Below are 27,986 nucleotides of genomic sequence, written 5' to 3' on the forward strand. Positions count from 1 at the left end.
TATAGCATGGGGCTTATATACAATATTGGTTACACTGCATGCATAGGTACAAGAAGGAATATTCTGTCACTACTGCAGACCAAAGTAAAGTAATACTAATATTGACAGTCTTTAATTGTAGAGGACGTGCTATTATGCTGTTGTGATTTAGCCACCACTCACATGTGAATTTTCTGGCCCTTTGCATTTCATCTACCACGTAATTTTCTGGGGTAATATTTGAATCATCTTAAATTGCTTTTGAGTGAAAATTTTTAATCCATACTTTTAGTCAAAGCACTAAGAGGTCTTCATGCCTTGGGAGTGGCTCTCTCTGGTACTTACTGAAATCATGCTGCCGTGAAGATCTACAAACATATTTTTCATTTTGTTTTTATTTTGAATGAAGGACTCCAGATGCACAGCCTACAGGAAGAAAGCATTTAAGAATTCCACAGGGAAGTAAAGAGTCTGTCCTGGTGACTTTAATGACAACTTCAGTCATCAGTAAAATAAAAAACACACAGTACACATACACATAAGCTATGCATGTACTTACTAGACATTATGTGGCCTCTCTTCACAGATTTATATCTTCACAGAGATTCTGTTAATATGATGTTCTCTTATATTGTTATCTCCTACTTACTGCTGATTCCCTTTCTTTTGTGTTCCAAGGATGTTAATAGGTGCTTAGTGAGAAAAAATTACCGTTTATATCATGAAGGAAATATGGTGATTGCTGGCTTTTTCCCTGCTTATGCTGTCTCCCCACTCAACAAAACAACTGATTGGAGAATGCCATATTATGCCAGAGAGATGATGGTGCAGTAAGTTTCTTTTTCTATTTATTCCTTTCATGTTCTAAGCGGAGTATGGGTTCAAACATCACTATTCCTTCATTACTCCATTAGGACATACCTTATTTTCAATTCATAATTCTCCTCTATAATATCTTTACATTTATATTGATTATATGATTTTATCACTGGGGATGAATTAACTAGGTTTTTGTTTATTTTACTTCCCATGTCTGATTCTGTGAATTTCTCCCATCTATTTTGTCATGCCTATAATTCCTTGGAATTTGACTAATTTCAATGTTATCTATCATGGCGAAGGATCATGTAACAGGTTGCTATGGAATTTGAAAGAATTATACAAGTCTAGCTTTGCTCCTATGAGAAAGGATGATGCCATAGAAACAGGTACAAAGATTTCCTCATGTGAGACTAGAGTGTCAAGTGTTGCCTGTGTTACCTGCTGCAGACTTGAGAGCTAGAATGTTAGAATTAAATATTGGAACATACTCTCTGCTTTATCATTGCACTCTATGAGGTTTTGTATTTATCGTTTCTCATTTATTTTTATATGATAATTTTACTATATTTACAAGCTTGCTGTATGTGCATACTATATGAGCATACTATAATGCTCATTATCTGCAAACATTTATGGTCATGGAGGCCTTTGAGGAATCTTTTTTTGGGGGAGCATTCTTGAGTGTGTAATATTAAGTAGTATTGGACAGGCTGCTTTATTTTCCTGAAAAAGAAAACTACTCATGTATGTTGGGGCATGAAGATCTAGTGTATTTTATTTCAGGAAGACAGTCCTATAAGAAAGGGACCCACACAGAAAAGATTTAAAATTTAAAAATATAGATGGTTCTCGACTCTGTACAGAAGATAGAAGAAGAGATATATGAATTCATGGAACCATTTTGGGAGAAAATGTGTACTGTTACTAAAAGGGAACATTGGAATTATAATGGATTATTGCCAGAGTGGCATTATTATATCCTTGCTAAAAATTGATTGTGAACTCAATAACTCAGAGAGAGATTGAAGTAAAATGTTGAAGTGTGAAATATCATTCAATGCTAATGATATATTTAAAAAGTTAGTCTTAAATTGGAATGTCATCAATAGCCACAGAAATCCAAAACTTGCTTTCAGATGAAATATTTAATGTGAGAGCTGATCAGCTCGTGATCATATTTTGCTCTAAAGTTGTCTTCAATAGCTTTTGCAGCTTGTGTGCTACAATGAAATTCTTCAGTTTAGCAGATAACGCTCTGGTCCTCTTATTCTCTGCTCTCTAATCTCAATTGAACAAACAGCAACGTGTCCATCTTCATGAGTCCATCTTCAGATTATGACACTCTGACTGGAAAGAACACTCCTGCAATCACATAAGTTTTCAGTGGCTGGCTCATCCGGCATGTTTAAGAGAAAGTGGTATTTTAGGAAGGTTTAATATAATGCAGGTAATTAAAATTTAAAGTAAACATCATCTAATAAAATATTTTGAGATAACAGTAAGTAAACATTTATGTCTTTTAATGTTAAAATATTCAATAAAATAAACATTTTATGAAACAAAGTAAGTTAATAAAAGGCAATTTCCACAATGCAATATTATTTAACATGTTTGATCTATTCAATACATTTTCAAAATATGTTTTTAATAGAGCTGGGTACTCATAAAAGCATAAAATTTTCAAGCCTGAAAAACTGCTTTCATGGATTTGACTAAATATTTTTCATAGCTATGAGATGCTATTATGATTTTGTAGGAAATATTGTTCTTTCTCTTGAGTTAAATTTACTCACATTATAATTCTAGCTGCAAAATATATTTATCTTAGTTACCATAAATAGACTAGATCATGGGCTGTGGGGGTGGCATTGCCTTCTATTACACTAATATTTCTGTGATTCAATTTCCTGGTTAGATTTTACTTTTTATTATCATAAGTGTGGTGATAAATGAAGTTTTGCTAGGTACATATTCTAAAAAGTACAAATATTATCTTATTAAAGCAAATTAATTTACAAAAGCACAATATCTTAGTAAAGGATTTGCATATATTAAAATTTTTTATTCATAGTGGTTGACATCCCACCATGATAATACTAATAGCCATTTTTTCCACTATTTATAGGAGAAATTTTTTTTTAAATTTTACATGTTGATCCCAGTTCCCTCTCCCTCCCTCCCTGCCTCCCTCCCTTTTACCTTCTCTCCTCCCCGCACATGCACCCTGATCACCCTCTCCTCCCATCCCCCTACCCCAATTCCACATGTAGGGCAATGCTATCCAGGTGGGGTCATGTAAATCTGTCAAGTCATTTGAAGTAGGGACTAGGACTTCTCTCCTGTCTCTAGGTTATAGGAGAAATTTTTACTGAGAAATATCTGAATTGATGTGTCAGAGTTGTTTTTCATCAATTATAATGTATATTGTATGTTAGAAACATGATAATAATTTGGTATTAAAGGAATATATTCTGTGGTGCATTAACTTTAATATTTTTCTGTTTCACTGGGTGTTTTCCTTTTATTGGCTATTTTAACATTAAAGAACATAAACATTTACTCACTGTTATTTTAAGATATTTTTCTATATATTTACTTTTAATTATTTTGACATTTGTTCAAAATCTGTCAAGGTATTTTTATTCTTCCTCCTTGCCATATGTCTCCTACTACAGCTGTAGCAAAAAATGTTAGTTATGCCATAATATACTCCTTCAGTAATAATTCAGACCCCCAGGGATTTTATTTTTTCTGAAAATAAAATGATTAAGTGATTATCAATTTATATGTTGATTTACCTATATTAATATAAATAGAAAAACTAAAAAGTTTGTCTTAACTCTCCTGCTATTAAATATAAGTGATGTGATGCAGGAAACAGAAAACCACAAAGATTGTTTCTCTGTTTTCCATCTGTTCCTCCTGAAAAGTGTGATGCCATTGTCATCCTACTAAAATGTGATTATGTTTTTAACTAATTTTTATTTAAATAAAAAACATTATTTTACATACCAATCTCAGTTCCCTCTCCATCCCATCCTCCCACTCCACCCACTGTCTCCCCATCCCATCCTCCATCCACTCCTGAGAATGAGGCCTCCCATGGGAAATCATCAAAGTCTGTCACATTTTGGGGGAGGACCAAGCCCCTTCTCCTGTATCTAGGCTGAGAGAATATCCTTTCATAGGGATTGGGCTCCAAAAAGCCAGTTCATGCATTGGTATAAACACTGGGTCTACTGCCAGTAACCCTATGACCCCAAGTAAAAATCTAAGCAATAGTGGAGAGGCTACCTTAAACTCCCTTCCTCTAATATGAGATTGGTGACTACCTTCAATGCCATTATATAACATTCACCCAGTAGCTGATGGAAGCAGAAGCAGAGATTCACAGCTAAGCACTGGACTGCAAAGGGGGTCAAGACCATGATGGGGAAACCCACAGAAACAGCTGACCTGAGCAAGTAGGAGCTCACTGACTCCAGACTGACAGCTGGGGAACCTGCATAAGACTGAACTAGGCCCCCTGAACATTGGTATCAAATGATTATTTCTTAAAAACATATTTTGGAAAAGTCACATTCTTTCCAGGTTATTTGTACCAATTTTCTCTAATTCTTTTAACATTTACATTTCTGAATTCTCAGTAGTATTTACAAATGTCTGTTAAGAAAACATGCAACATCAAAATATATTAACTGTAATGATATTTATACCTATTTGTTGAGTAAAAGATGACAAACACATGCATGGATGTGTACCTGTGAAGATGTTAACATATACTATTCATCTTCATTTAAAACTTTTAGTGATACATTAATTGGAGATTTTGTGACATGACATTTGTTATTTAAACCAGGCTTCTCAAGACATATGGTGTAGCATGAATGCAATGCAAGCACTTGGGAGGTAAAGGCAGGCATCATTCTCTGATTTCAAAACCAGCCTCATATATAAAGAAAGTCCCAAGCAACCCAGTTCTACAAATTAGACTGAATATACTATTTTGCTCTTAGGTGGCAACATGCTCTATATTACACAAACACATTGTGTAAACAACTTTATATAAAAATTAATGAGAGATAATATTTAGGTGTTATGACCAAACCCCTCGTTAGTGTCTTTTGTCTTGGTTCTTGGTAGAAAGAAATGTAGACTGTAAGCCCATGTGCTCCCAGTAAGGGAGATGACCAATGTTCGATTTGGTTTGATCTGCTGTGTTCATAGTGCATATAGAGGATAAAGGAGGCCTACATTACATCACCTCTAAATGTGAAAAAACTTGTCAGTGTATGACAAAGTAAATTAATAGACTCATCCATTTTGTAAATTTTGTATAAAAATTCCTAAGAATGATTATGTTCTCAAAAATTTGAGCAATATAGCCCACTAGTTAGTAGAACACAGAAAGGTCTTATGCTAAAATGTTCATATTCCAAATGCATTTAAAGTTATTGTGACATAAAAGCAATTCATTGAAGTGTTTTGTATACATAGGGAATGAATGATGCTTAATGAAATCATATATTATATCTATATGTTTAAAGTATCAATCCATGTTAAATGTAGAGAGAGGATTAATTTAAATGACATTTAAAACTTGAATTTCTTTATGTGTTTTTTTTTTTTCCCAAAAGACTTGTCTGCTGACAGATGAACACCAGGAAATTCAACCCGATCCTCTCCTGTCCCAGTCACGCCAGAAAGAGAGCGCCTTTCCTGGCCCCCTCCGACCTCCTACCACAGGTCACTCCGCCCATGGCTCCACCCCCCAATGGGCGTGGTCAGTGCCTCAGAACTATCTCACTACAATTTTCCTTTTAGTCTAAAGAAAAGATTTAGGCTTAATACAAAACTATATACAAAACAGTGAATAACAAGTGTGCTCTAAGAAAAGGAAAATCGAGAACAAAATGACCTACATATCTAGTCCTAGGGTGAGGGCAATATGGAGTTTACAATAGAGTTGTCCTAAGCTGGAAAATGTAAGTCTAGCACCTAATATATCTAACTAGGAAGAGAGAATAATAGTTGTGATAGTTTAATCTTTAACCTCATCCAGACCTGAGAAGGAAATTAACAATACTAGAGTAGACAGGAAATGCGGATGGACACCTTCCAAAAGGTGCAGCAAGGACAGAAACAGCAAGCCACCTGAACAGTCACAATGTAAGCTGTAAAATACTATCTCATTCTTACTCAAATTCTCAAGAAAATAGGCTAATCTACCTATATCCCATCTAAACCATACCTTTCCCAAACATTCCCTATTCCTGTCTAAAAGATAAACCCGAGTGTAAGCATCACCCAATCCCAGATAACTAAAACCAACCCAAAGACGATGACTATTATCCCAAAATTCCAAGGGTAGGGAAAGGGGGCGTTGTTATCTTAAGATTACTTCTTGCTGAAATGGGACGATGATTGCTCCAATGGATCCTGTAGGAAGAAAATTTTTAGCAACCAAATTTCTCAACAGAACTGGTTGTGACATATGTAGCTAGTTACTGTGTGGCAGAAAATTCTTGACTGTAGTTCCATTTGAAACTCTGGCCAGGGTGTAATAAAAAGGTGCACCATTACAGCTAGCTAGTCATGAGTTGTCTCGAGAAAAACAGTCTCAAACCGGTTTTAGGGTGATGTTTGTAGTTCCGATGCATCAGGTTGAGTCAAGTGGAAATGATGATGTGGGGCCCCATCTTCTTTCCGGAGAGTTTAAAGACTGCTGTTAGGAATCGTTATTATTTCTTGTGGAAAAGTTACACATCAATATTAAAGTAAAATTTTCAAGTTTTAAGGTATGCATTAGGGAAAGACAACAATAAGCATTAAAAGTATGTGAGAAAATTAGGATTTCAGAGAGAAAATTGCATATAAGATATGAGTCCTCAGTTTTTGTTTTCTTCTGCCTTACACCAATTGGCTTCTTGATTTAAGGTAGAAACCATGAATTTAATCTTAACAACATGGTTGAATTTAGAGAAGGAAAGCCAAATCCAACTCCAAAGCCAGCGTTGGTTTACAAAAATTGGGACTTCAGGAATACTAGATAGTAGAGAGAAGTAGATTTCTATATAGAAATAGTTTACTACAATTAAATTTTTTTTTTAACCATATATCAGATTCTGTTTCCTTAAGTGATTGTTTCTGAAGAGCTGTCTTCTCTTCTGTAGCACCTACATGTTTAGTGTTTTTTGGCTGTTTTATGATAGGTTTTCTCTGTTTTCCTGTAAAAACAAGAACAGAACACTTCCCCTACCTTTGAGAGGCTTCCGCACACCTCATAGGACCTAATTTGTTGGATGACTTGTCATTTCTCTTTATTAAGATGTTTTTTTTTGTTCAACTCGAATCTTGATTAACTTAGATGGTATCCATAGTTTTTCTTTTCCTGTAGATACAAATGCAAAACCCCTACCCCAACGTAACACATATCCTGCTTTCCATTCTGAGGTCAGTACATCCTTGAAGTACACTGGCTGATTTAGTTCAGAAGTTTTTTCTATTGTCCAGTGTCTTTTTGCAGCTGTTTTTCCTTTTTTATCAGCACTAAGAAAGTTTAATGTTAATAAAGCATTATGTAATCTGTGTTTGGGTGTTTTGGTTCCTCCTGCCTGTTTATGGAGCATTTCTTTTAAAGTACGATTGGATCTCTCAACCACTGTTTGTCCTGTAGGATTGTGTGGTATACCAGTTATGTGCTTTATCTTGTAATACTCAAAAAACTGTTTCAATTTGCTGGAGACATATGCTGGAGCATTGTCAGTTTTTATTTGTGCAGGTATGCCCATAATGGCCATTACCTCTAAAAGGTGTGTTATAACAGAATCAGTGTTTTCAGAGCTCAGAGCAGTAGCCCATTGAAACCCTGAAAATGTATCTATAGTGTGATGTACATATTTTAATTTTCCAAATTCTGCAAAATGAAACACATCCATTTGCCATATTTCATTCCTATTTATACCTTTAGAGTTACTGCCTGGTGGTAAAGGAGTTTGGTTATAGAATGAGCAAGTAGGACATTTCCTTACTATTTCCTTGGCTTGTTCCCAAGTGATAGAAAAATCCTTTTTTTAAACCTTTGCTGTTCACGTGGTGTTTCTTATGAAACTCTGAGGCTTCTAGCACACTTCCTATCAATAAACGATCAATTTCATCATTGCCTTGTGCTAGAGGACCTGGCAGACCCATATGGGATCTGATGTGTGTTATATATATAGGATGAGTCCTCTTTCTGATAGTATCTTGTAACTGTATAAACAATGAAGTTAATTCTGTATTGTCAGGAATAAATTCTGCAGTCTCAATGTGTAAAACGACTCTCTCTGCGTATTGAGAGTCAGTAACTATATTGAGGAGTTCTTTAAAATCCATAAGTACCATGAGAATGGCATACAATTCTGCATTTTGTACAGAATTGTAAGGGCTTTGAACCATTTTGTTAATTTTTCCTGATTTATATCCTGTCTTACCTGATTTGTTTGCATCAGTGTAGAATGTATGAACTCCAGAAATAGGTGTTTTTTTTTTTACAATGCATGGAAGAATCCAAATCGTTTTCTTTATGAATTTGATTCTCTCAGTTTTGGGATAGTTGTTGCTAATTGTTCCCAAAAAGTTATTGCAAGCTCTCTGCCAATATTCGTTATCTTTCCATAAGGAGGAAATTTCCTCATTAGTTACAGGTACTATAATTTCTGCTGGGTCCCTTCCTATTAGCTGACAAAGTCTTAATTTACCTTTTATAATCAAGTCAGAGATCTTTTCTATGTATGTTTTTAGTTTTTTATTCTGTTTATGTGGTAGGAATATCCATTCTAATATGATATCTTCTCTTTGCATCAAAATCCCTGAAGGATATTCTCTAGATGGTAATATAACCAGAATGCAGTCTAGGTTTGGATACACACGGTCCACATGTGCTTCTAGTATCCTCTTTTCTACCCATTCTAATTCCTTCTCAGTTTCAGCTGATAGTATTTGTGGACTATTCAAGTCCTTATCTCCTTTTAGGGCCATTTTCAAGTTTTTCAAATCATGCCCTTCTACTCCAATTATGTTGGCTGTTGGCTTGCTGTATATTGCCTTTAGGTATGTTTAGGTATGTTCTTTTTTTTATTCCTGATCTCTCAAAGACCTTTACCATGAAGGGGTGTCAAAGGATTTTTAAGCATCTAGTGATTTTTAAGCATCTTTTTCAGTTTTTTTAGATAGTGGGTTACATTGACAGGTTTTCATATGTTGAATCATTCCAGGGATGAAGCTTACTTTATGAAGTGTTCTTGGATTCAATTTGCAAGTACTTTACTAAGTATTTTTGTATCAACGTTCATGAGGTAGATTAGTCTGTAATTCTTTTTCTTAGTTATGTCTTTGCTTGGCTTTGGTGCCAAGGCAATTGTAGCCTTGTAAAAAGAGTTTGGCAATGACCCTTCTGTTTCTATTGTGTGGAACAATTTGAGGAGTATTGGTATTATCTGTTCTTTGAATTTCTGGTAGAATTCTGCACTGGAACCATCTAGTCCTGGGCTTTTTTTTTTTTTTTTTTTTTTTTAGTTGGGAGAGTTTTGATGACTGCTTCTATTTCATTGGGGGTTATAGGTCTATTAAAATTGTTTATCTGTTCTTGATTTAAATTTGACATGTGATATCTATTAGAAAATTGTCCATTCCTTTAAAATTTCCAATTTCAGGGAATTAGGTTTTAGAAGTATGACCTTATGGTTCTCTGGATTTCCTCAGTGTCTTTTGTTATGTCCCTCTTTTTTATTTCTGATTTTGTTAATTTGGATATTTCTTCTCTGCATTTTGGTTAGTTTGGATGAAGGGTTGTTTACCTTGTTGATTTTCTAAAGGAACGAACTCTGTCATTGGTTCTTATAGTTTTTTTTTCTATTTTATTCATTTCAGCCCTCAATTTGATTATTTCCTGGTGTCTACTCATCTTGGGTGAGTTTGCTTTTTTGTTCAAAGCTTTCAGGTATGCTATTAAGTCACTAGTGTAGGAGTTTTCCAGTAGTTTCTTTATATAGGCACTTAGTGCTCTGGACTTTCCTCTTAGCACTGCCCCATAAGCTTGCGTATGTTGTACATTTATTTTCATTGATTCTAGAAAGTTCTTAATTTCTTTATTTCTTCTTTGACTCAGGAGTGATGCAATTGAGCATTGTCCAATTTCCATGAGTTTTTAGGCTTCCTGTAATTTGTTTTGTTGATTAATTCTAACTTTAATCCATGATGATCTGATAAGATACAGGGATTTATTCCAAATTTTGTGTCTGTTGAGGTTTGCTTTGTTGCAGAGTGTGTGATCAAATTTAGAGAAGGTTCCATGGTGCTGAGAAGAAGGTATATTCTGTTGTGTTTAGATTGCATGTTCTATGGATGTCTGTTAAACCCAATTGAGTCATAACTTCTGTTAGCTCCTTTATTTCTCTGTTAAGTTTCTGTCTGGTAGTCCTGTCCAGTGGTGAGAGTAGGGTATTGAATTCTCCAACAATAAGTATGTGGGGTTTCATTTGTGATTTAAGTTTTAGTGATGTTTATTATAGAAATATGGGTACCCATGTATTTGGGTCATAGATGTTCAGAATTGAGACTTCATCTTGATGGATTTTTTTTCCTGTGATGAATATGAAATGACCTTCTTCATCTTTTTTGGTTAATTTTAGTTTGAAGTCTAATTTGTTAGATATTAGGATAACTACACCAACTTGTTTCTTAGATCCATTTGATTGGAAAATCTTTTCCCAACACTTTACTCTGGCGTGTATCTGTTGTGTGTGCTTCTTTTATGAGACAGAAGGATGGATTCTGTTAGCCTGTGTCTTTTAATAGGTGAATTGAGGATATTGGCATTTAAAGATATTAATGACCAGTGATTGTTAATTGTTCCTGTTATTTTTGGATTTGTTCTTGTTGGTGGTATTGTGTGTGTGTGTGTGTGTGTGTGTGTGTGTGTGTGTGTCTTTTTTGTTTTGCTCATGTGGGTTTGTCCATTGCCTGTATTTGTGGGTGTAGCTAACTTCCTTGGGTTGGAGTTTTCCTTCCAGTATTTTCTGTAGGGCTGGATTTGTGGATATGTATTGTTTAAATCTTATTTTCACATGGAATGTCTTGTTTTCTCAATCTATGATTGGAAGCTTTGCTGGGCATAGTAGTCTAGGCTGGCATCTGTGGTCTCCTCATGTCTGTAAAACATCTATCCAGGACCTTATGGATTTCAGACTTTCCATTGAGAAGTCAGGTGTAATTCTTATAGATCTGCCATTATATGTCACTTGGCCTTTTTCATTTGCAGCTCTTAATATTCTTTCTGTATTCTGTATGTGGCAAAGGAACAGTTTTTTGGTCCAGTCTATTTGATGTTATGTAAGCTTTTTGTACTTTCTCTTTTTTAATTATTTTTTTAAATTAAAAACAATCTTATTTAACACACCATACAAGTTCCCTCTCCCTTCTGACTCCCTATTGCCCCGACCATCTCCCCAATCCCACCCCCCATACATTCCTCAGGGAAAGTGAGGCCTTCCATGGGGCATCATCAAAGTATGTCAAGCTCAATTTCACCACTCCTGGGTTATACTTTGAAAACCTGTACACCACAAAATTGGAGATTTAGAGGAAATGGACAATTTTCTGAATAGGTATCACTTAGCAAAATTAAATTAAGAAGAAATAAGCAATTTAAATAGACTTATAACACCTACTGAAATAGCAGCAGTCATCAAAAGTCTCCTAAACAAAACAGGCCTTGTATTATTTATTTATTTAATTATTTATTTTTTTATTTATATTTTACATGTTGATCCCAGTTCCCTCTTCCTCTCTCCGTCCTTCCCTCCCTCCCTCCTTCTCTCCCTCCTCTTAAACTTTCTCCCCACTCACATGCTCCCTGATCACCCTCCCCTCCCATCTCCCCATCCCAATTCCACATGCAGGACAATGTCATCCTGGTGGGGTCATGTAAATCTGTCAAGTCATTTGAAGTAGGAACTAGGACTTCTCTCCTATCTGTAGGTTAAAGTAATATCCCTGCATGAGGGATGTGTCTGCAAGGTCCTTTTGTGCACCAGGAATACATCCTGGTTCCAATGTCTGAGGTCCCTTAGACTGCTCAGTCCTTCTAGCTGAGACCCATGTTCAGGGTGTCTGAGTCAGTCCCATGCTAGATTCCTAGCTATCATTCTGGGGGCCTGTTAGCTCCTCCTTGTTCAGGTCAGCTGTCCCTATGTGTTTCTGCAACCTGGTCTTGTCCTCTCCATCTGCATCTGGATTCTAGTTCAACTCAGTGTTTATGTGTGGGTGTTTGCTTCTGTTTCCAGCAGGTACTAGATGAGGGCTCCATGATGGTGGATAAGTTAGCTGTTGAGCTCACTACCCGGGAAGGGCATTTATGGTAGCCTTTCCAGGGTTGCTCAAATTGTTAGTTGGTGGCAGTCTTGAAGTTCTCTAGACCTTTCTTTAGGTTCAGTTTTCTCTTCAAACCAATATTGGCTCCCTCTTTTATGTTCTCTCTCTCTTTCTCTCTCCCCCCATCTTCTATTCCTACCCTGACTCAATCTTCCCAGTCGCATGTGCTTTTTTCTCCTCCCCTTCTCTTACTCCTACTTCTCTATCCATTCACTGCCCCTCCACTTCCCCTGTGCTCTGGGGGACTTGTCCCTTCCCCTTCTGTAAGGGAACTTATATGAACCTTTTAGAATCAACCTTGTATCCTGGTTCCTCTGGTGGTGTGAATTATAGGCTGGTGATTCTTTGCTCTAGGTCTAAAATCCATATATGAGCGAGTACATACCATGTTTCTGTTTTTGTGACTGGGTTACCTCATTCAGGATGGTTTTTTCAAGTTCTATCCACTTGCCTGTGAATTTCAATATTCCATTATTTTTTTCTGCAGAGTAGTATTCCATTGTGTAGATGTGCCACATCTTCTTTTTTTTCTCATTTTTTTAAAATTTTTTTTTCTTTTGTAATAACTCTTTTTTATTTATTTAATTTATTTTATATAACAAAGTCCATTTAAATGAAAACAAACATTTATAGACAATATTTGGGAATTTGGGCGTTGTTCTCTCCAAACTACTTCCTGCTGGTAAGGGGCGCTGTCATGGGGGATTCGAAGAAGATTCAGAAATCCTGTGCCACATCTTCTTTATGTATTCTTCAATTGAGGAGCATCTAGGTTGCTTCCAGGTTCTTGCTATTACAAATAATGCTGCTATGAACATAGTTGAGCAGATGTCTGTGTTGCATGGATGTGGATCATTTGGGTATATGCCTAAGAGGGAGATTGCCAGGTCCTGTGGTAAACTAATTCCCATTTTCCTGAGGAACTGCCATACTGATCTCCATAATGGCTGTATGAGTTTGCACTCCCACCAGCACTGGAGGAGTGTTCCTCTTTCTCCACATCCTCTCCAGCATGAGTTGTCATTGGTGTTTCTAATTTTAGCCTTTTTGGCAGGAGTAAGATGGTATCTCAAAGTTGTTTTGATTTGCATTTCCCTGATAGCTAAGGATGTTGAACACTTTGTTAAGTGTCTTTCAGCCTTTTTGATTTCCTCTATTGAGAATTCTCTCTTCAGTTCTGTACCCCATTTTTTAATAGGGTTATTTGGTGTTTTGTTGACTAGTTTCTTGAGTTCTTTGTATATTTTGGAGATCAGCCCTTTGTCAGATGTAGGATTGGTGAAAATCTTTTCCCAGTTTGTGGGCTGCCATTTGGTCTTGTCCACTGTGTCCTTTGCCTTACAGAAGCCTCTAAGTTTGAAGAGGTCCCATTTATTAATTGTTGGTCTCAGTGTCTGTGCTGCTGGAGTTATGTTCAGGAAGCAGTTTCCTATACCAATTTGTTCAAGGGTACCTCCTACTTTCTCTTCTAAGAGGTTCAGTGTGGCTGAATTGATGTTGAGGTCTTTGATCCATTTGGACTTGAGTTTTGTGCATGGCAACAGACTTGGGTGTATCTGCAGTCTTCTACACACCTTCATCCAATTGTGCCAGCACCATTTGTGGAAGATGCTTTCCTCACCACATTGTATTCTTTTAGCTGTTTTGTTGAAAATCAGGTGTTCATAGGTGTGTGGGTTTATATCAGGATTTTCAATTTGATTCCATTGGTCTACCTGTCTGTTTTTATGCCAATACCAGGCTGTTTTCAAAACTATAGCTCTGGAGTAGAGCTTAAAGTCAGGAATGGTGATGCCTCCTGAAGTTCTTTTATTGTACAGGGTTGTTTTGGCTATCCTGGGTCTTTTGGTTTTCCATATAAAGTTGAGTATTATCTTTTCACGGTCAGTGAAGAATTATGGTGGGATTTTAATGGGGATTGCATTGAATCTGTAGAGTGCTTTTGGCAAGATTGCCATTTTTACTATGTTTATCCTACCTATCCAAGAGCATGGGAGGTCTTTCCATTTTCTGGTATCTTCTTTAATTTCTTTCTTAGAGCCACAAAGTTCTTGTTATATAGGTCTTTCACTTGTTTGGTAAGTGTTACTCCAAGATACTTTATATTGTTTGTGGCTATTGTAAAGGGTTATATTTCTCTGATTTCTTTCTTAGTCTCTTTGTCGTCTGAAAAAAGTAGGGCTACTGATTTTTTTTGCATTTATTTTGTATCCTGCTAGTTTGCTGAAGGTGTTTGTCAGCTATAGGAGTTCCCTGGTAGAGTTTATTGGGTCGCTTATGTAAGCCATCATATCATCGGCAAATAGAGACAGTTTGACTTCTTCCATTCCAATTTAGATCCCCTTCATCTCTTTTTGTTGTCTAATAGCTTTAGCTAGAACTTCAATTACTATATTGAAGAGGTATATAGAGGGAACCTTGTCTTGTTCCTGATTTTAAATGAATTGCCTTAAGCCTCTCTCCATTCAGTTTGATGTTGGCAGTTGGTTTGCTGTATATTGCTCTTATTATGTTTAGGTATGTTCCTGTTATCCCTGATCTCCACAAGACCTTTGTCATGAAAAGGTGTTGAATTTTGTTGAAGGCTTTTTCAGCATCTAGGGAGATGATCATATGGTTTTTCAGTTAGTTTATATGATGTTGATAGATTTTCGTATTTTGAACCATCCCGGCAATCCAGGGATAAAGCCTACTTGGTCATGGTGGATGATTTCTCTGATGTATTCTTGGGTTCGGTTTGCCAGTATTTTATTATTTTTGTATCGATGTTCATCAGGGAAATTGGTCTGTAGTTTTCTTTCTTAGTTGTGTCTTTGTGTGGCTTTGGTAGCAAGGTTATTGTGGCCTCATAGAAAGAGTTTGGCAATGAACCTTGTGTTTATATTTTGTGGAACAGTTTGAGGAGTATTGGTATTAGTTCTTCCTTGAATTTCTGTTAGAATTTTGCACTGAACCCATCTGGCCCTGGGCTTCTTCGGTTGGAAGGCTTTCGATGACTGCTTCTATTTCATTGCAGGTTATAGGTCTATTTAAGTTGTTTGTCTGTTCTTGATTTAATTTTGGTAAGTGATAGTTATCCAGAAATTTGTTCATTTCCTTTGAATTTTCAATTTTTGTGGAATACAGATTTTCAAAGTATGACCTGAAAATTGTATGGATTTCCTCTGTGTCTGTTGTTATGTCCCCCTTTTTGTTTCTGATTTTGTTACTTTGCATGCTCTCTCTCTGCTTTTTGTTACTTTGGATAAAGGTGTGTCGTCTATCTTGTTGATTTTCTCAAAAATCCAACTCTTTGTTACATTGATTTTTTGTATTGTTTTCCAGGTTTCTATTTTGTTGATTTCAGCCCTCAAGTTGATTATTTCCTGGCGTCTCCTCCTCCAGGTTGAGTTCGCTTCTCTCTGTTCTAAGGCTTTCAGTTGTGCTGTTAATTCTCTTTTGTGACTATCCTCTGTTTTCTTCATATGGGCACTTAGTGCAATGAACTTCCCTCGTAGCACTGCTTTCAAGGTGTCCCATAAGTTTAGTTATGTTGTGTCCTCTTTCTCGTTGAATTTTAGAAAGTCCTTAATTTCTTTCTTTATTTCTTCATTGACCCAGGTGTGGTGCAATTGCACATTTTTCAGTTTCCAAGAGTTTGTAGGGTTTCTGCTATTTGTGTTGTTGAATTCCAATTTTTAGCATGGTGGTCTGATATGATACTGGGGACTATTCCAATTCTCTTGTATCTTTTGAGGTTTGTTATGCCACCTAGTATGTGGTCGATTTTAGAGAAGGTTCCATATGGAGCTGAGAAGAAGGTATATTCTTTTGTGGTTGGATGGAATGTCTATAGATGTCTGTTAAACCCAGTTGAGACATAACTTCTGTTAGATCTTTTGTTTCTTTGTTGAGTTTCTGATTGGTGGTCCTCTCTAGTGTTGAGAATGTTGTGTTGAAGTCTCCCACTATAAGTGTGTGAGGTTTTATGTGAGCTTCAAGTTTTAGTAGCGATCCTTTTACAAATGTTGGTGCCTTTGTATTTGGGGCATAGATGTTCAGAACTGAGACTTTGTGTTGATGGATTCCTCCTGCAATGAATACAAAATGACTGTCTTCATCTCTTTTGATTAATTTTGGTTTGAAATCTAACTTGTTAGACATTAGGATAGCCACACCTGCTTGCTTCTTGGGTCCATTTATTTGGAAGGTCTTTTCCCAACCCTTTACCATGAGGTAATGTCTATCTTTGGAGCTAAGATGTGTTTCTTGTATGCAGCAGAAGGATGGATTCTGTCTTCATATCCATTCTGTTAGCCTGTGTCTTTTTATAGGTGAGTTAATTAAGACCATTAATGTTGAGGGTGAGTAAGGACCATTGATGTTGTTTGTTTTAGGTTTGTTGTTGGCAGTGGTATTGTGAATATATTTGTTCTGCTTTACCTTTGGTTTCTGGTGTAGTTAGATTATCTGTTGACTACATTGTTTTGTGGGCGTAATTACCTTCCTTGTGTTAGAGTTTTCCTTCCAATACTTTCTGTAGGGCTGGATTTGTAGATACGTATTGAGAAAAATCTGGTTTTGTCATTAAATATCTTATTTTCTCCATCTATAGTGATTGAGAGTTTTGCTGGGTATAGTAGTCTTGGCTGACATGTTAATACTTGTAGAACATCTATCCAGGACCTTCTGTCCTTGAGGATTTCCATGGAGAAGTCAGGTGTAATTTTGATAAGTATGCGTTTATATGTTACCTGTCTTTTTTCCTTCACTGCTCTTAACATTCTTTATCCTTTGTGTTAGGTGTTTTGATTATTATGTGTCAAGGGTTTTTTTTTTCCTTTGGTCCAGCCTATTTGTTGTTTGGTATGGTTCTTCTATTTTCATGGGCATGTCCTTCAGATTGGGAAAGTTTTCCTCAAAGATTTTGTTCAATATGTTTTCTGCACCTTTGAGATGGGCTTCCTCACCTTCCTCTACGCCTATTATTCTTAGGTTTGGCCTTTTCTTTTTTTTTTTTTTTTTAAATTTGTTACTTATTCATGTATTTTATGTATATGGATACTTGGTCTCCATGTACATTTGCACACCAGAAGAGGGCATCAGACAGTTGTGAGCTGCCATGTGGGTACTGGGAACTGAACTCAGGACCTTCAGAAGAGTGGTGAGTGATCTTACTCACTGAGCCAACTTTCCAACCCTAGGTTTGGTCTTTTCACTGTCATCGTGTCCCACATTTCCTGGATGTTTTGTGTTAAGGATTTGTTGGATTTATGATTTTCTTCGTTTGATGAATATATTTCCTCTAGTTTATCTTCTGTACCTGAGATTCTGTCTTCCATCTCTTGAATTCTGTTGGTTATGCTTGTGTCTGCAGTTCCCGATTGTTTGCCCAGTTTTTCTATTTCCAGCATTCCTTTAGTTTGTGTTGTCTTTATTTTCTCTATTTCAGTTTTCAAGTCTTGAACCCTTTCCTTCACCTGATTGTTTTTTTTTTTTTTCTTTCTGTTTTTTTTTTTTTTTTTTTGATTTCTGTAGTTTCTTTAAGAAATTTGTTTATTTCTTCCAATTTTGTGTTTGTTTTTCCTTCCATTTCTTTAAGGGATTTTCTCACATCTTCTTTGAGGGCCTCTATCATTTTTATGACGATAATTTTTAAGTCGTTCTCTTCTGCTTCATCTGCTGTATTGTGTTCCGGTCTTGTTGGTGTAGAGTCCCTAGATTCTGGTGGTATCATGCTTGTCTTTCTGTTGTTAGGTGTTTTCTTGTATTGCCATCTTCCCATAGTTTCTTTCAGTAGGTATTGGTGGGCTCTCTCCCTCTCTCTATGGTACTCCCCAGGTGGGCTTATGTGGGTCAGAGGTTTGATGTCTGTAGCTCTGGGTGGTCCAAGCTCTCTAGGAGATATCTCCACAGGCAGTGGCCCCGTGATGGGGGGTCAACGATTAGGCTCCAGCAGAAGACTGACATAAAAAATCTCGAAGGCTGGGACTCTGGATATTCCTTAAGCTGATAGGCAGATCTAGCCTGGGCTTGGCACTCTCCAGCTGAGGTTTCTTTGGCAAAGGCCCTGTGACGGGTGTGTGTGTGTGTGTGTGTGTGTGTGTGTGTGTGTGAAGGATCCAGCCCGGTGGAACTCAGAGGGGCCCAGGGGAGATAGGTAGGTCTCTGGGTGGGGCCTGGAACTCCAATAGAGGACTGGCCATGGGGGTCAGAGACAAGGCAGGTGGACATTATGGGTGGTCCTATGTGAATAGGCAGGTCTAGTGTGCTCAGAGCAGCTCCAGGTAGTTCCCTGTAGGTGGCTGGATTGTTGGCTCCATCCTCTGTCCCAGTGCTCAAGCAGTGGGCACTAGGGCCCAGGGTAGGTGGAGGGCAGGCTTTTGGTGGGGGTGAGTGGGGGTGTATCATCACTCCAAGAGTGCTCTGCATGGGGCAGGACACGTGGGCAGAGAGATCTGGGACCAATCCAGAGAGTTCCAGGGTAGGGTGTAGGGGAGAGTCCACCTGAATTGGTCCCAGACTCACTTCTAGCCAAGGCCTGGCAATGGGGGAGAAAGCTGGGCTGATACTCAGGATGTTTCTACACTGATAGGGGGACCTAGCTGAGACCTGGCACTCTCCTGCTGAGGCCTCTTTAGCAGAGGCCCTGCGATGGGGGTCAAGGATCCTGCTGCCAGGAACTCAGAGTCCAGGCCTTGTATTTTCATATGCATGTCCTTCTTTGTACTGGGTAAGTTTTTTTCTATAAGTTGTTGAATATGTGTTCTGTTCCTTTGAGTTGTACTTCTTCACCTATTATTCTTTTTGTGATTTTTTAAAATTTAGAAACAATCTTGTTTTACATATAAATTCTCTACATCCCCTTCTCCCATGCCCCCAACCAACCCTTTATCTTATCCCCTTCCTGCTCCCCAGAGAGGGTGAGGCCTTCCATGGGGGACTTTCAAAGTCTGTGACATCATTTGGAGCAGGGCCTAAGCCCTCCCCTGTGTGTCTTGGCTGAAAGTGTATCCCTTAATGTGGAAAGGGCTCCCAAAGTTGATATGTACACTAGACATAAATACTGCCCCATAGACTGCCCAGTTCTCCTAACTGACACCCACATTCAGGAGGCATGGGTTGGTCCTATGCTGGTTTCCTAAGCTACCAGACTGGCATAATCAACCCCTCCTCCTTGTTCCGGTCAGCTGTTTCTATAGGTTTCTCCAGCCTGGTCTTGACCTCTTTGCTCATCACTCCTCCCTTTCTGCTACTGGATTCCAGGAATGCAGTTTAGTGTTCAGCTGTGGGTGTCTGCTTCTGCTTCCATTAGTTACTGGATGAAGGCTCTAAGAAGGCACATAAGGTAATCATCAATCTCATTATCAACGAAGGGCATTTAAGATAGCCTCTCCATAATTGCTTAGATTGTTATTAGTGGTCACCCTGTAGATCTCTGGACATTTACCTAGTGCTAGATTTCTCTTTACAACTATAATGGCTCCCTCTATTATGGTACTTCTTTTCTTGTTCTCTTGTATTTTTCCCCCCGACTCAATCTACCTGCACAATCATGTCCTCCTCTCCTTTCCTCTTCTTTCTTTCTCTTTCTCTTAATTCCATCTCCCCTTCTCCATGTTCCCAATATTCTCTGATCTTGTCCCTTTCCCTTCTCTGGGGAACTGTGTATGTCTCTTTTAGGATTCCCCTTGCTTACTAGCTTCTGTGGTTGTGTGGGTTGTAGGTGGATAATCCTTTGCTTTATGTCTAAAGTCCATATATGAGTGAGTACATACCATGGTTGTCTTTTTGTGCTTGGTTACCTCACTCAGGATGGTTTCTTCAAGTTCCATCCATTAGCATTCGAATTTTAGGATTCCATTGTTTTGTTTCCTCCTGAGTAGTACTCTATTGTGTAAATGTGCCACATTTTCTTTATCCATTCTTCAGTTGAGGGGCATCTAGGTTGTTCCAAATAATACTGTTGTCAACAGAGTTGAACAGATGTCATTGTTATATGAATGTGCATCTTTTGGGTATTTGCCTAAGAGTGGAATTGCTGGATCTTGAGGTAGACTGATTCCCATTTTCCTAAGGAACTGCCATACTGATTTCCAAAGAGGCTGTACAATTTTGCTCTCACACTAGCAGTGTGTATCCTCTCCAGCATAAACAGTCATTGGTGTTTTTTGATTTTAGTCTTTTTGACAGGAGTAAGGTGATGTCTCAGAGTTGTTTTGATTTGCATTTCCCTGATGGCTAAGGATGTTGAGCATTTTTTAAAGTGTATTTCAGCCATTTTAGATTCCTCTGTTGAGAATTCTCTATTTAGTATTGTACTCAACTTTTTAATTGGATTTATTTGGTATTTTGGTGACTAGCTTCTTGAGTTGTTTGTATTTTTGGAAATAAGCCCTCTGTCAGATGGGCATTGTTCTTTTAAGGTCTATAAAGAATTGTCCTGGAATTTTGGTGGGCAATGCATTGAAGCTGTAGATTGATTTTGGCAAGATTGCCATTTTTTACTATGTTTACCCTACGGATCCAAGAGCATGGGAGATCTTTCCATTTTCTGGTATCTTCTTTAATTTCTTTCTTTAAAGACTCAGAGTTCTTTTTTTTTTAAACACTTTATTTTTATTTATTTTATATAACCAAGTCTATTTAAATGAAAACAAATATTTATAGACAATATTTGGGAATTTGGGTGTCGTTCTTTCCAAACTACTTCCTGCTGGTAAGGGGCGCTGTCATGGGGGATTCGAAGAAGATTCAAAAATCCTGGCTGTAGTCTGTAAGGCTGCTTGGTCCAGCTGTTTTGAATGTAGGATCACCTGGTACTCTGTTTCAGGTGGTCTGGCTTGATCAAACCACATTATGGAAGGAATCCACAGCTTTTCATTTTCTGTGGAAACAAAAATAGAAATCCTTTCCCCCAGTAACTTGTCCTTGAACTTAAATTTTGAAGTCAAAGCATTTTTTTAAATTTAATTTATTATTTTACATGTCGATCCCATTCCCTCTCCCTCCCTCCCTCCCTCCCTTCCTCCCTCCCTCCCTCCTTCCCTCCCTTTTACTCTCTCTACCTTCTCACATGCACCCTAACCACCCTCCCCTCCCATCCCCCCACCCCAGTTCCATATGTAGGGGAATGCCATCCAGTTGGGGTCATGTAGATCTGACAGGGCTTCTCTCCTGTCTCTAGATTAAGGCAGTTATCCCTCCATGGGGGATGTGTATGCAAAGTCCTTTTGTGCACCAGGGATACATCCTGGCTCCACTGTCTGAGGTCCCTTAGACTGCTCAGTCCTTCTGGCTGAGACCCATATTCAGGGGCCTGAGTCAGTCCCATGCTGGCTTCCCAGCTATCAGTCTGGTGGTCCATTAGCTCCTCCTTGTTCAGGTAAGCTGTCTCTATGTGTTTCTGCTGCCTGGTCTTGTCTTCTCCATCTGCATCTGGGTTCTAGTTCTACTCAGTGTTTATGTATGGGTGTTTGCTCCTGTTTCCAACAGGTATTAGATGAGGGCTCCATGGATAAGTTAGTTGTTGATTTCACTTTCCGGGAAGGGCATTTATGGTAGCCTTTCCACGGAAGCTCAAATTGTTAGTTGGGAGCAGTCTTGTAGTTCTCTAGACCTTTCTTTGTGTTCAATTTTATCTTCAAACCAATATTGGCTCCCTCTTTTATGCTCTTTCTCTCTCTCTCTGTCTCTGTCTCTCTCTTTTTCCTGTCTTCTATTCCTAACCAGGCTCAATCTTCCTGGTTGCACATGTTTTCCTTTCCTCCCCCTCGTTTTTTCCTACTTCTCTCTCCATTCGCTGCCCCCCCTTCCTCTGAGCTCTGTTGATTTCCCAGCTATCAGTCTGGGGGCCCATTGGCTCCTCCATGTTCAGATCAGCTTTCTCTGTGTGTTTCTGTATCCTGGTTTTGTCCTCCCTCTTCGCATCTGGATTCCAGTTTGGCTCAGCTGTTGGTGTCTGCTTCTGTTTCCATCAGCTACTAGATGAGGGCTCTATGATGGTGGATAAGTTAGTCATCAGTCTCATTATCAGGGAAGGGCATTAATGGTAGCCTTTCCACTGTTGCTCAAATTGTTAGTTGGGATCAGTCTTGTAGAGTCAGTTTTCTCTTCAAACCAATAATGGCTTCCTCTTTTATGGTCTCTCTCTCTCTCTCTCTCTCTCTCTCTCTCTCTCTCTCTCTCTCATCTATTCCTCCCTTGACTCAATCTTCCTAGTCCATATAGTTTCTTCTCCTTCCCTTCTCTTTCTCCTGGCTCCCTCTCCCCTTCCTGTCCCCTCCACTCCCAATATGCTCAGGAGATCTTGTTTCTTCTTCTGTGAGAGACTTTGTATGAATCTCTCAGATTCCTCCTTGTATCCTAGTTTCTCTGGCAGTGTGAATTATAGGCTGGTTATCCTTTGCTCTATGTCTAATATCCATATATGAGTGAGTACATACCATGTTCCTCTTTTTGTGACTGGGTTACCTCATTCAGGATGGTTTCTTCAAGTTCCATCCATTTACCAGCAAATTTCAAGATTCCATTTTTTTTTTCCCCACAGAGAAGTATTCCATTGTGTAGATGTGCCAAATCTTCCTTATCCATTCTTCAGCTGAGGGTCATGTAGGTTGCTTCCAGGTTCTTGCTATTACAAATAATGCTGCTACAAATATAGTTGAACAGATATGTCTTTGTTGCATGAATGTGCATCATTTGGGTATATGACTACGAGGGGGATTGCGGGGTCTTGTGGTAGACTGATTTCCATTTTCCTGAGGAACCACCATATTGATCTCTAAAACGGCTGTACAAGTTTGCACTCCCACCAGTGGAGGAGTGTTCCTCTTTCTCCACATCCTCTCCAGCATAAGCTGTCATTGGTGTTTCTAATTTTAGCCATTCTGGCAGGAGTAAGATGGTATCTCAGAGTTGTTTTGATTTGCATTTCCCTGATAGCTAAGGATGTTGAGCACTTTCTTAAGTGTCTTTCAGCCTTTTTGATTTTCTCTATTGAGAATTCTCTCTTCAGTTCTGCACCCCATTTTTTAATAGAAATATTTTATTTTTAGATGAGTTGTACCTTTCTTTTTCTAATGAAACATCTACTACTCAATCATATTTAGCATTGAGAAGAGATGTCTTTGTCCAAACCTCATTATAACTTTGGTTTTTCCAAAAAAAAATTGTGTATATTTGAAGATTAAGAAAATATGATCATTGGGAAAAGTAAAATAGATTTTGGATACAATGCAAATTTATAAAACAAATCAAAACATTATCAGAGAAAACATTTTATCTCAAGGTTCCATATGAATATGAAAACAAAATTCCTACCCCAGACCTCTGTCAACATTTTATTTTATATTTTTTTTTGAACATTTTTTTTAATAGGGTCATTTGGTGTTTTGGTGACTAGTTTCTTGAGTTCTTTGTATATTTTTGGAGATCAGCCCTCTGTAGATATAGGGTTGGTGAAGATCTTTTCCCTGTCTGCGGGCTGCCGTTTGGTCTTGTCAACTGTGTCCTTTGCCTTACAGAAGCTTCTCAGTTTTAGGAGGTTCCATTTATTAATTGTTGATCTCAGTGTCTGTGCTACTGGAGTTACGTTCAGGAAGTGGTTTCCTGTACCAATTTGTTCAAGGGTACCTCCCACTTTTTCTTCTAAGAGGTTCAGTGTGGCTGGATTTATGTTGAAGTCTTTGATCCATTTGGACTTGAGTTTTGTGCAGGGTGATAGACATGGGTCTATCTGCAGTCTTCTACACACCTTCATCCAATTGTGCCAGCACCATTTGTGGAAGATGCTTTCTTCCTTCCATTGTATACTTTTAGCTGTTTTGTCAAAACTCAGGTGTTCATAGGTGTGGGGGTTAATATCAGAATTTTCTATTTGATTCCATTGGCCTACCTGTCGGTTTTTGTGCCAATGTCAAACTGTTTTCAGGACTATATCTCTATAGTAGATCTTGAAGTCAGGGATGGTGATGCTTCCTGAAGTTCCTTTAGTGTACAGGGTTGTTTTGGCTATCCTTGGTCTTTTATTTTTCCATATAAAGTTGAGTATTGTCCTTTCAAGGTCTGTTCAGAATTGTTTTGGGAGTTTTTGGGGATTGCATTGAATCTTTAGATTGCTTCTGGCAAGAGTGCCATTTTTACTATGTTTATCCTACCTATCCAAGAGCATGGGAGATCTTTCTATTTTCTGGTATTTTCTTTAATTTCTTTCTTTAAAGACACAAAGTTCTTGCTTGATATATAGGTCTTTCACTTGTTTGGTAAGTGTTACCCCAAGATACTTTATGTTGTTTGTGGCTATTGTAAAGTGTGATGTTTTTCTGATTTCTTTCTCAGCCCCTTTATTGTCTATATATAGTAGAGCTACTAATTTTATTTTTGAGGCAATCTTGTATTCTGTTAATTTGCTGAATGTGTTTATCAGCTGTAGGAGTTCCCTGGTAGAGTCCTTTGGGTCACTTATGTAAACTGTCATATCATCAGCAAATAAAGTCAGTTTGACTTCTTCCTTTCTAATTTGAATCCCCTTGATCTCCTTTTGTTGTCTTATTGCTTTAGCTAGAACTTAAAATACAATATTGAAGAGATATGGAGAGAGTGGGCACCCTTATCTTGTTTCTGATTTTAGAGGAATCACCTTAAGCTTCTCTTCATTCAGTTTGATGTTGGCTGTTGGTTTACTGTATATTGCTTTTATTATGTTTAGGTATATTCCTGTTATTTCTGATCTCTCCAAGACCTTTATCACACACACACACACACACACACACACACACACACACACACACACACACAAAATCATTAAGGGATAGTGCATAGCTTGATGTCACTACCTCTGAGCCAACTGTTCATCAAGAGTTCACAAGTAAGTTTGATAATGCATATGCTTCTGTGGCTGCATCATCTGTAAAATGAGAGGATGAATAAAAATAAAATGGCCTTTTGAAATTGGTTTGGGATGTCCCATATTGCTTTAGCTACACCCAAATCTAAATCTGCCTATTCAGTTACATTGTAATTAATGATCATAAGCATCATGTCTAATTCCTAACAGAGCGAGCTCTGACTTTTTCATCCATAAACAGTTACCTAGTATAGCAAAGGTGGTAAACATTAATGATTCCAGTATGATCATTAACAATTGACAAAAAGCTGTCTAAATTACATTTCTCATAATGTCAATTCAATAAAAGGACAATAAAATGTTCTCATGGTGAATGAAGTATGAATAACTCCACAATTCTGAACCTGTTCTTTTTCTTTCTCCAAAGTCCAATGCATTGCTGCTTATAATTTCTAAAGATAAGTTTGAGATACCACAGTCCTTGAGTAATAAATACTAAGTACAAAACTTTTGTCTATTGCCTGCTCAAATACTGAGGAGGGGCTTTTGCTACACACCATGTCTATAATAGTGTTCAAATGTTCTAGATGAGTCCTTTTTTTCCCCAAAGGGAAAAAAATGGCCAAACAATTTCTGTGTCCCAATATGTAGTGTAGCTAACTGTTAAAGGTTCAGTCCTTGGCTGGATGCCAGGATGAAAACCCACAGGTCTGGGAAGTTAATGCAGCGGACTTGTTGAGAAACTAGAAGTCTTGAATCAAACTGGAAATCTCGAATCTCCTTTCCTTCCAAAAGTCTTGAACAGGGGTTCAGGAACACAGGTTCAGCGGGTCTCCCTCGAACTCCCTTGAACTGCCTTGGGCAGGCTTCCACAGTCTCAGGTCTGGTCTTTCTATGTTCCATACATCTCACCAAATAGTTTGGCAGCCATCAGGCCTATTTTCTTCCTGTGAGAAAACACAAATATGCCCTCGACTCCATATTAGAACAGGATCAGATTCTTTCCATTGCCTGGTGCATGAATCTATCCATGAGTCTTGAGTGAAAAAGTCCATCATGCCAGAATCTGTTCAAGGCAGATTGCTCACTGGCATCCACATTCAAAAAATTTAAAGTGAAGAGTACATGATTTAATGCATCATTTGGAGACTGGGGGCACAACTCCCCTCTAATTATTTTTAGAATTTGCATTTTCAAGGAGCTATGAGCATGCTCCACAATTCCTTGCCCTTGAGGATTTACTCCTACATTAGTTACAGGTAAATATTGTGGGCATACATTACATTGTTTGACAATTTGTTGATCAGTCTCTCTAGTTAAACCAAATTGCTTTCTTAGACGATTACTGTTTTGATGATGAAAGCTATGTGACTGCTAGCTAGTTCTACCTGAGATAAAGAGACCATTTTTGTTAATTTATCTGTTGACTCATTACCTTCAGTTAGTGGGCCTGGAAGATTTGAATGAACTCATATGGTCCACAAAGTATGGTGATTCTCTGATGAATGGCACTCTGGATTTGCTCAAATAGTATTTTAACCTGATTATTACTAGTTCCAATGCATGGAACTGTCTCTATAACTTGAAGAGTTCTAAAAACATAATATCTATCAGTATATAAGTTAAATGAATCATTTACTAGAAGATGAAAAACTATTGCAACAGCTCATATCTCAACTATTTGAGCTGAAGCTGGAGCTGTCTGAACTACATATTCTTTGCCATCAATAACATAAGCTGCTTTTCTGATAGAAGAACCATCAGTAAAAACTAACATAGTATCCCTCCCCACAGGATTACTCCTTACAATTTTAGGGAATACAAAAGGATGCATTAGCTCAAATTTTAATAGTTTATTAGCTGGAAATTGATTATCAATTTTTTTCCAAAAATTGAGCAAAAGCAATTGCTATGAATCACTGTTTTGAAATAACCAGGCAACTTGCTGTTGGGTATAGGGAACATGTATTACACTTGGTTCCCTGCCAAAATATCTCCTAGACTCCATATGGCATTTCTGTACCATATAAGCTAATCCTTCAAAATAAGGATTTAACACTTTGGCTGGGGGAACAGTTAAATGCCACCATAACAATGGTACCCCTTGCCATAAGACAGAAGTAGGACTATGCTGTATGGGAAGCACAGAAACCTCCCATGGTTTTGCATAGTCAATATAATGTCTGCTGATATTGAATTGTATTCACCAACTGTAGGAGAACTTGTCTACCCTCGTTAATAAGCTGTCTACTTTTAGAATATCGCTTAAAGGTTTCAAATTGCTGGTAGATACTTTTTAAAAAAGGATGTAAACATTGAATATTTACCAACATCTTCTGTAAGTCATTCAATGATCACATTAATTTCTAATTTTTATGGCTTAATTTCTGTAGGATATAACATATGCCCCAAATACTGAAAAGGCAGCTGCGTCTGCACTTTTTCAGGGGCAATTACTAATCCTGCTCTGGCAAGGTTCTGCTGCAGCTGTCCATATTTTGCAAGCAAAACCTCCTCACTCTTAATGAGCAAGCAAAATATCATCCATATAATGAACAACATAGACCTGCAGAAATTCATCCCATATAACGTGTATAGCTTGATCCACATACTTCTGGCACAATGTTGCACTGTTGGCCATGCCCTGGGGCAAGACTTTCCAGTGGTACCTCCTCATGGGTTCCTTAAAATTAACAGATGGAACACTAAACACAAATCTATGACAATCTTGAGGAGCCAAAGGAATGGTGAAAAAATAATCCTTTAAATCCACAATAATCTTATGAGTATCTTTTGTTACAGTTGCAGGAATAGGCAACCCTGGCTGCAAAGCCCCCATTAACTGTATGGTCTCATTCAATTTTCTCAAATCTTCTATGGTCTCCATTTCCCTGACTTCTTTTTAATCATAAAAATAGGAGAATTCCATGGGGAATTAGAAGGCACA

The 27,986-nt window shown here is 37.8% G+C and overlaps 1 protein-coding gene across 1 annotated transcript in view; it reads left to right on the forward strand.

Annotated features, from left to right (window-relative positions):
- The first annotated feature begins 594 nt into the window (after window positions 1-594).
- Window positions 595-27,986, forward strand: part of LOC127216524 (vomeronasal type-2 receptor 116-like) — a 59,822-nt gene continuing 32,430 nt past the window's right edge. Inside the window, exon 1 of the mRNA XM_051177225.1 lies at window positions 595-809. Coding sequence (XP_051033182.1) covers window positions 595-809 — 215 coding nt within the window. The remainder of the gene's footprint in view (window positions 810-27,986) is intronic.

The sequence above is a fragment of the Phodopus roborovskii genome, unplaced genomic scaffold (genome assembly GCF_943737965.1).
Source record: "Phodopus roborovskii unplaced genomic scaffold, PHOROB, whole genome shotgun sequence".
NCBI classification, from domain to species: domain Eukaryota; kingdom Metazoa; phylum Chordata; class Mammalia; order Rodentia; family Cricetidae; genus Phodopus; species Phodopus roborovskii.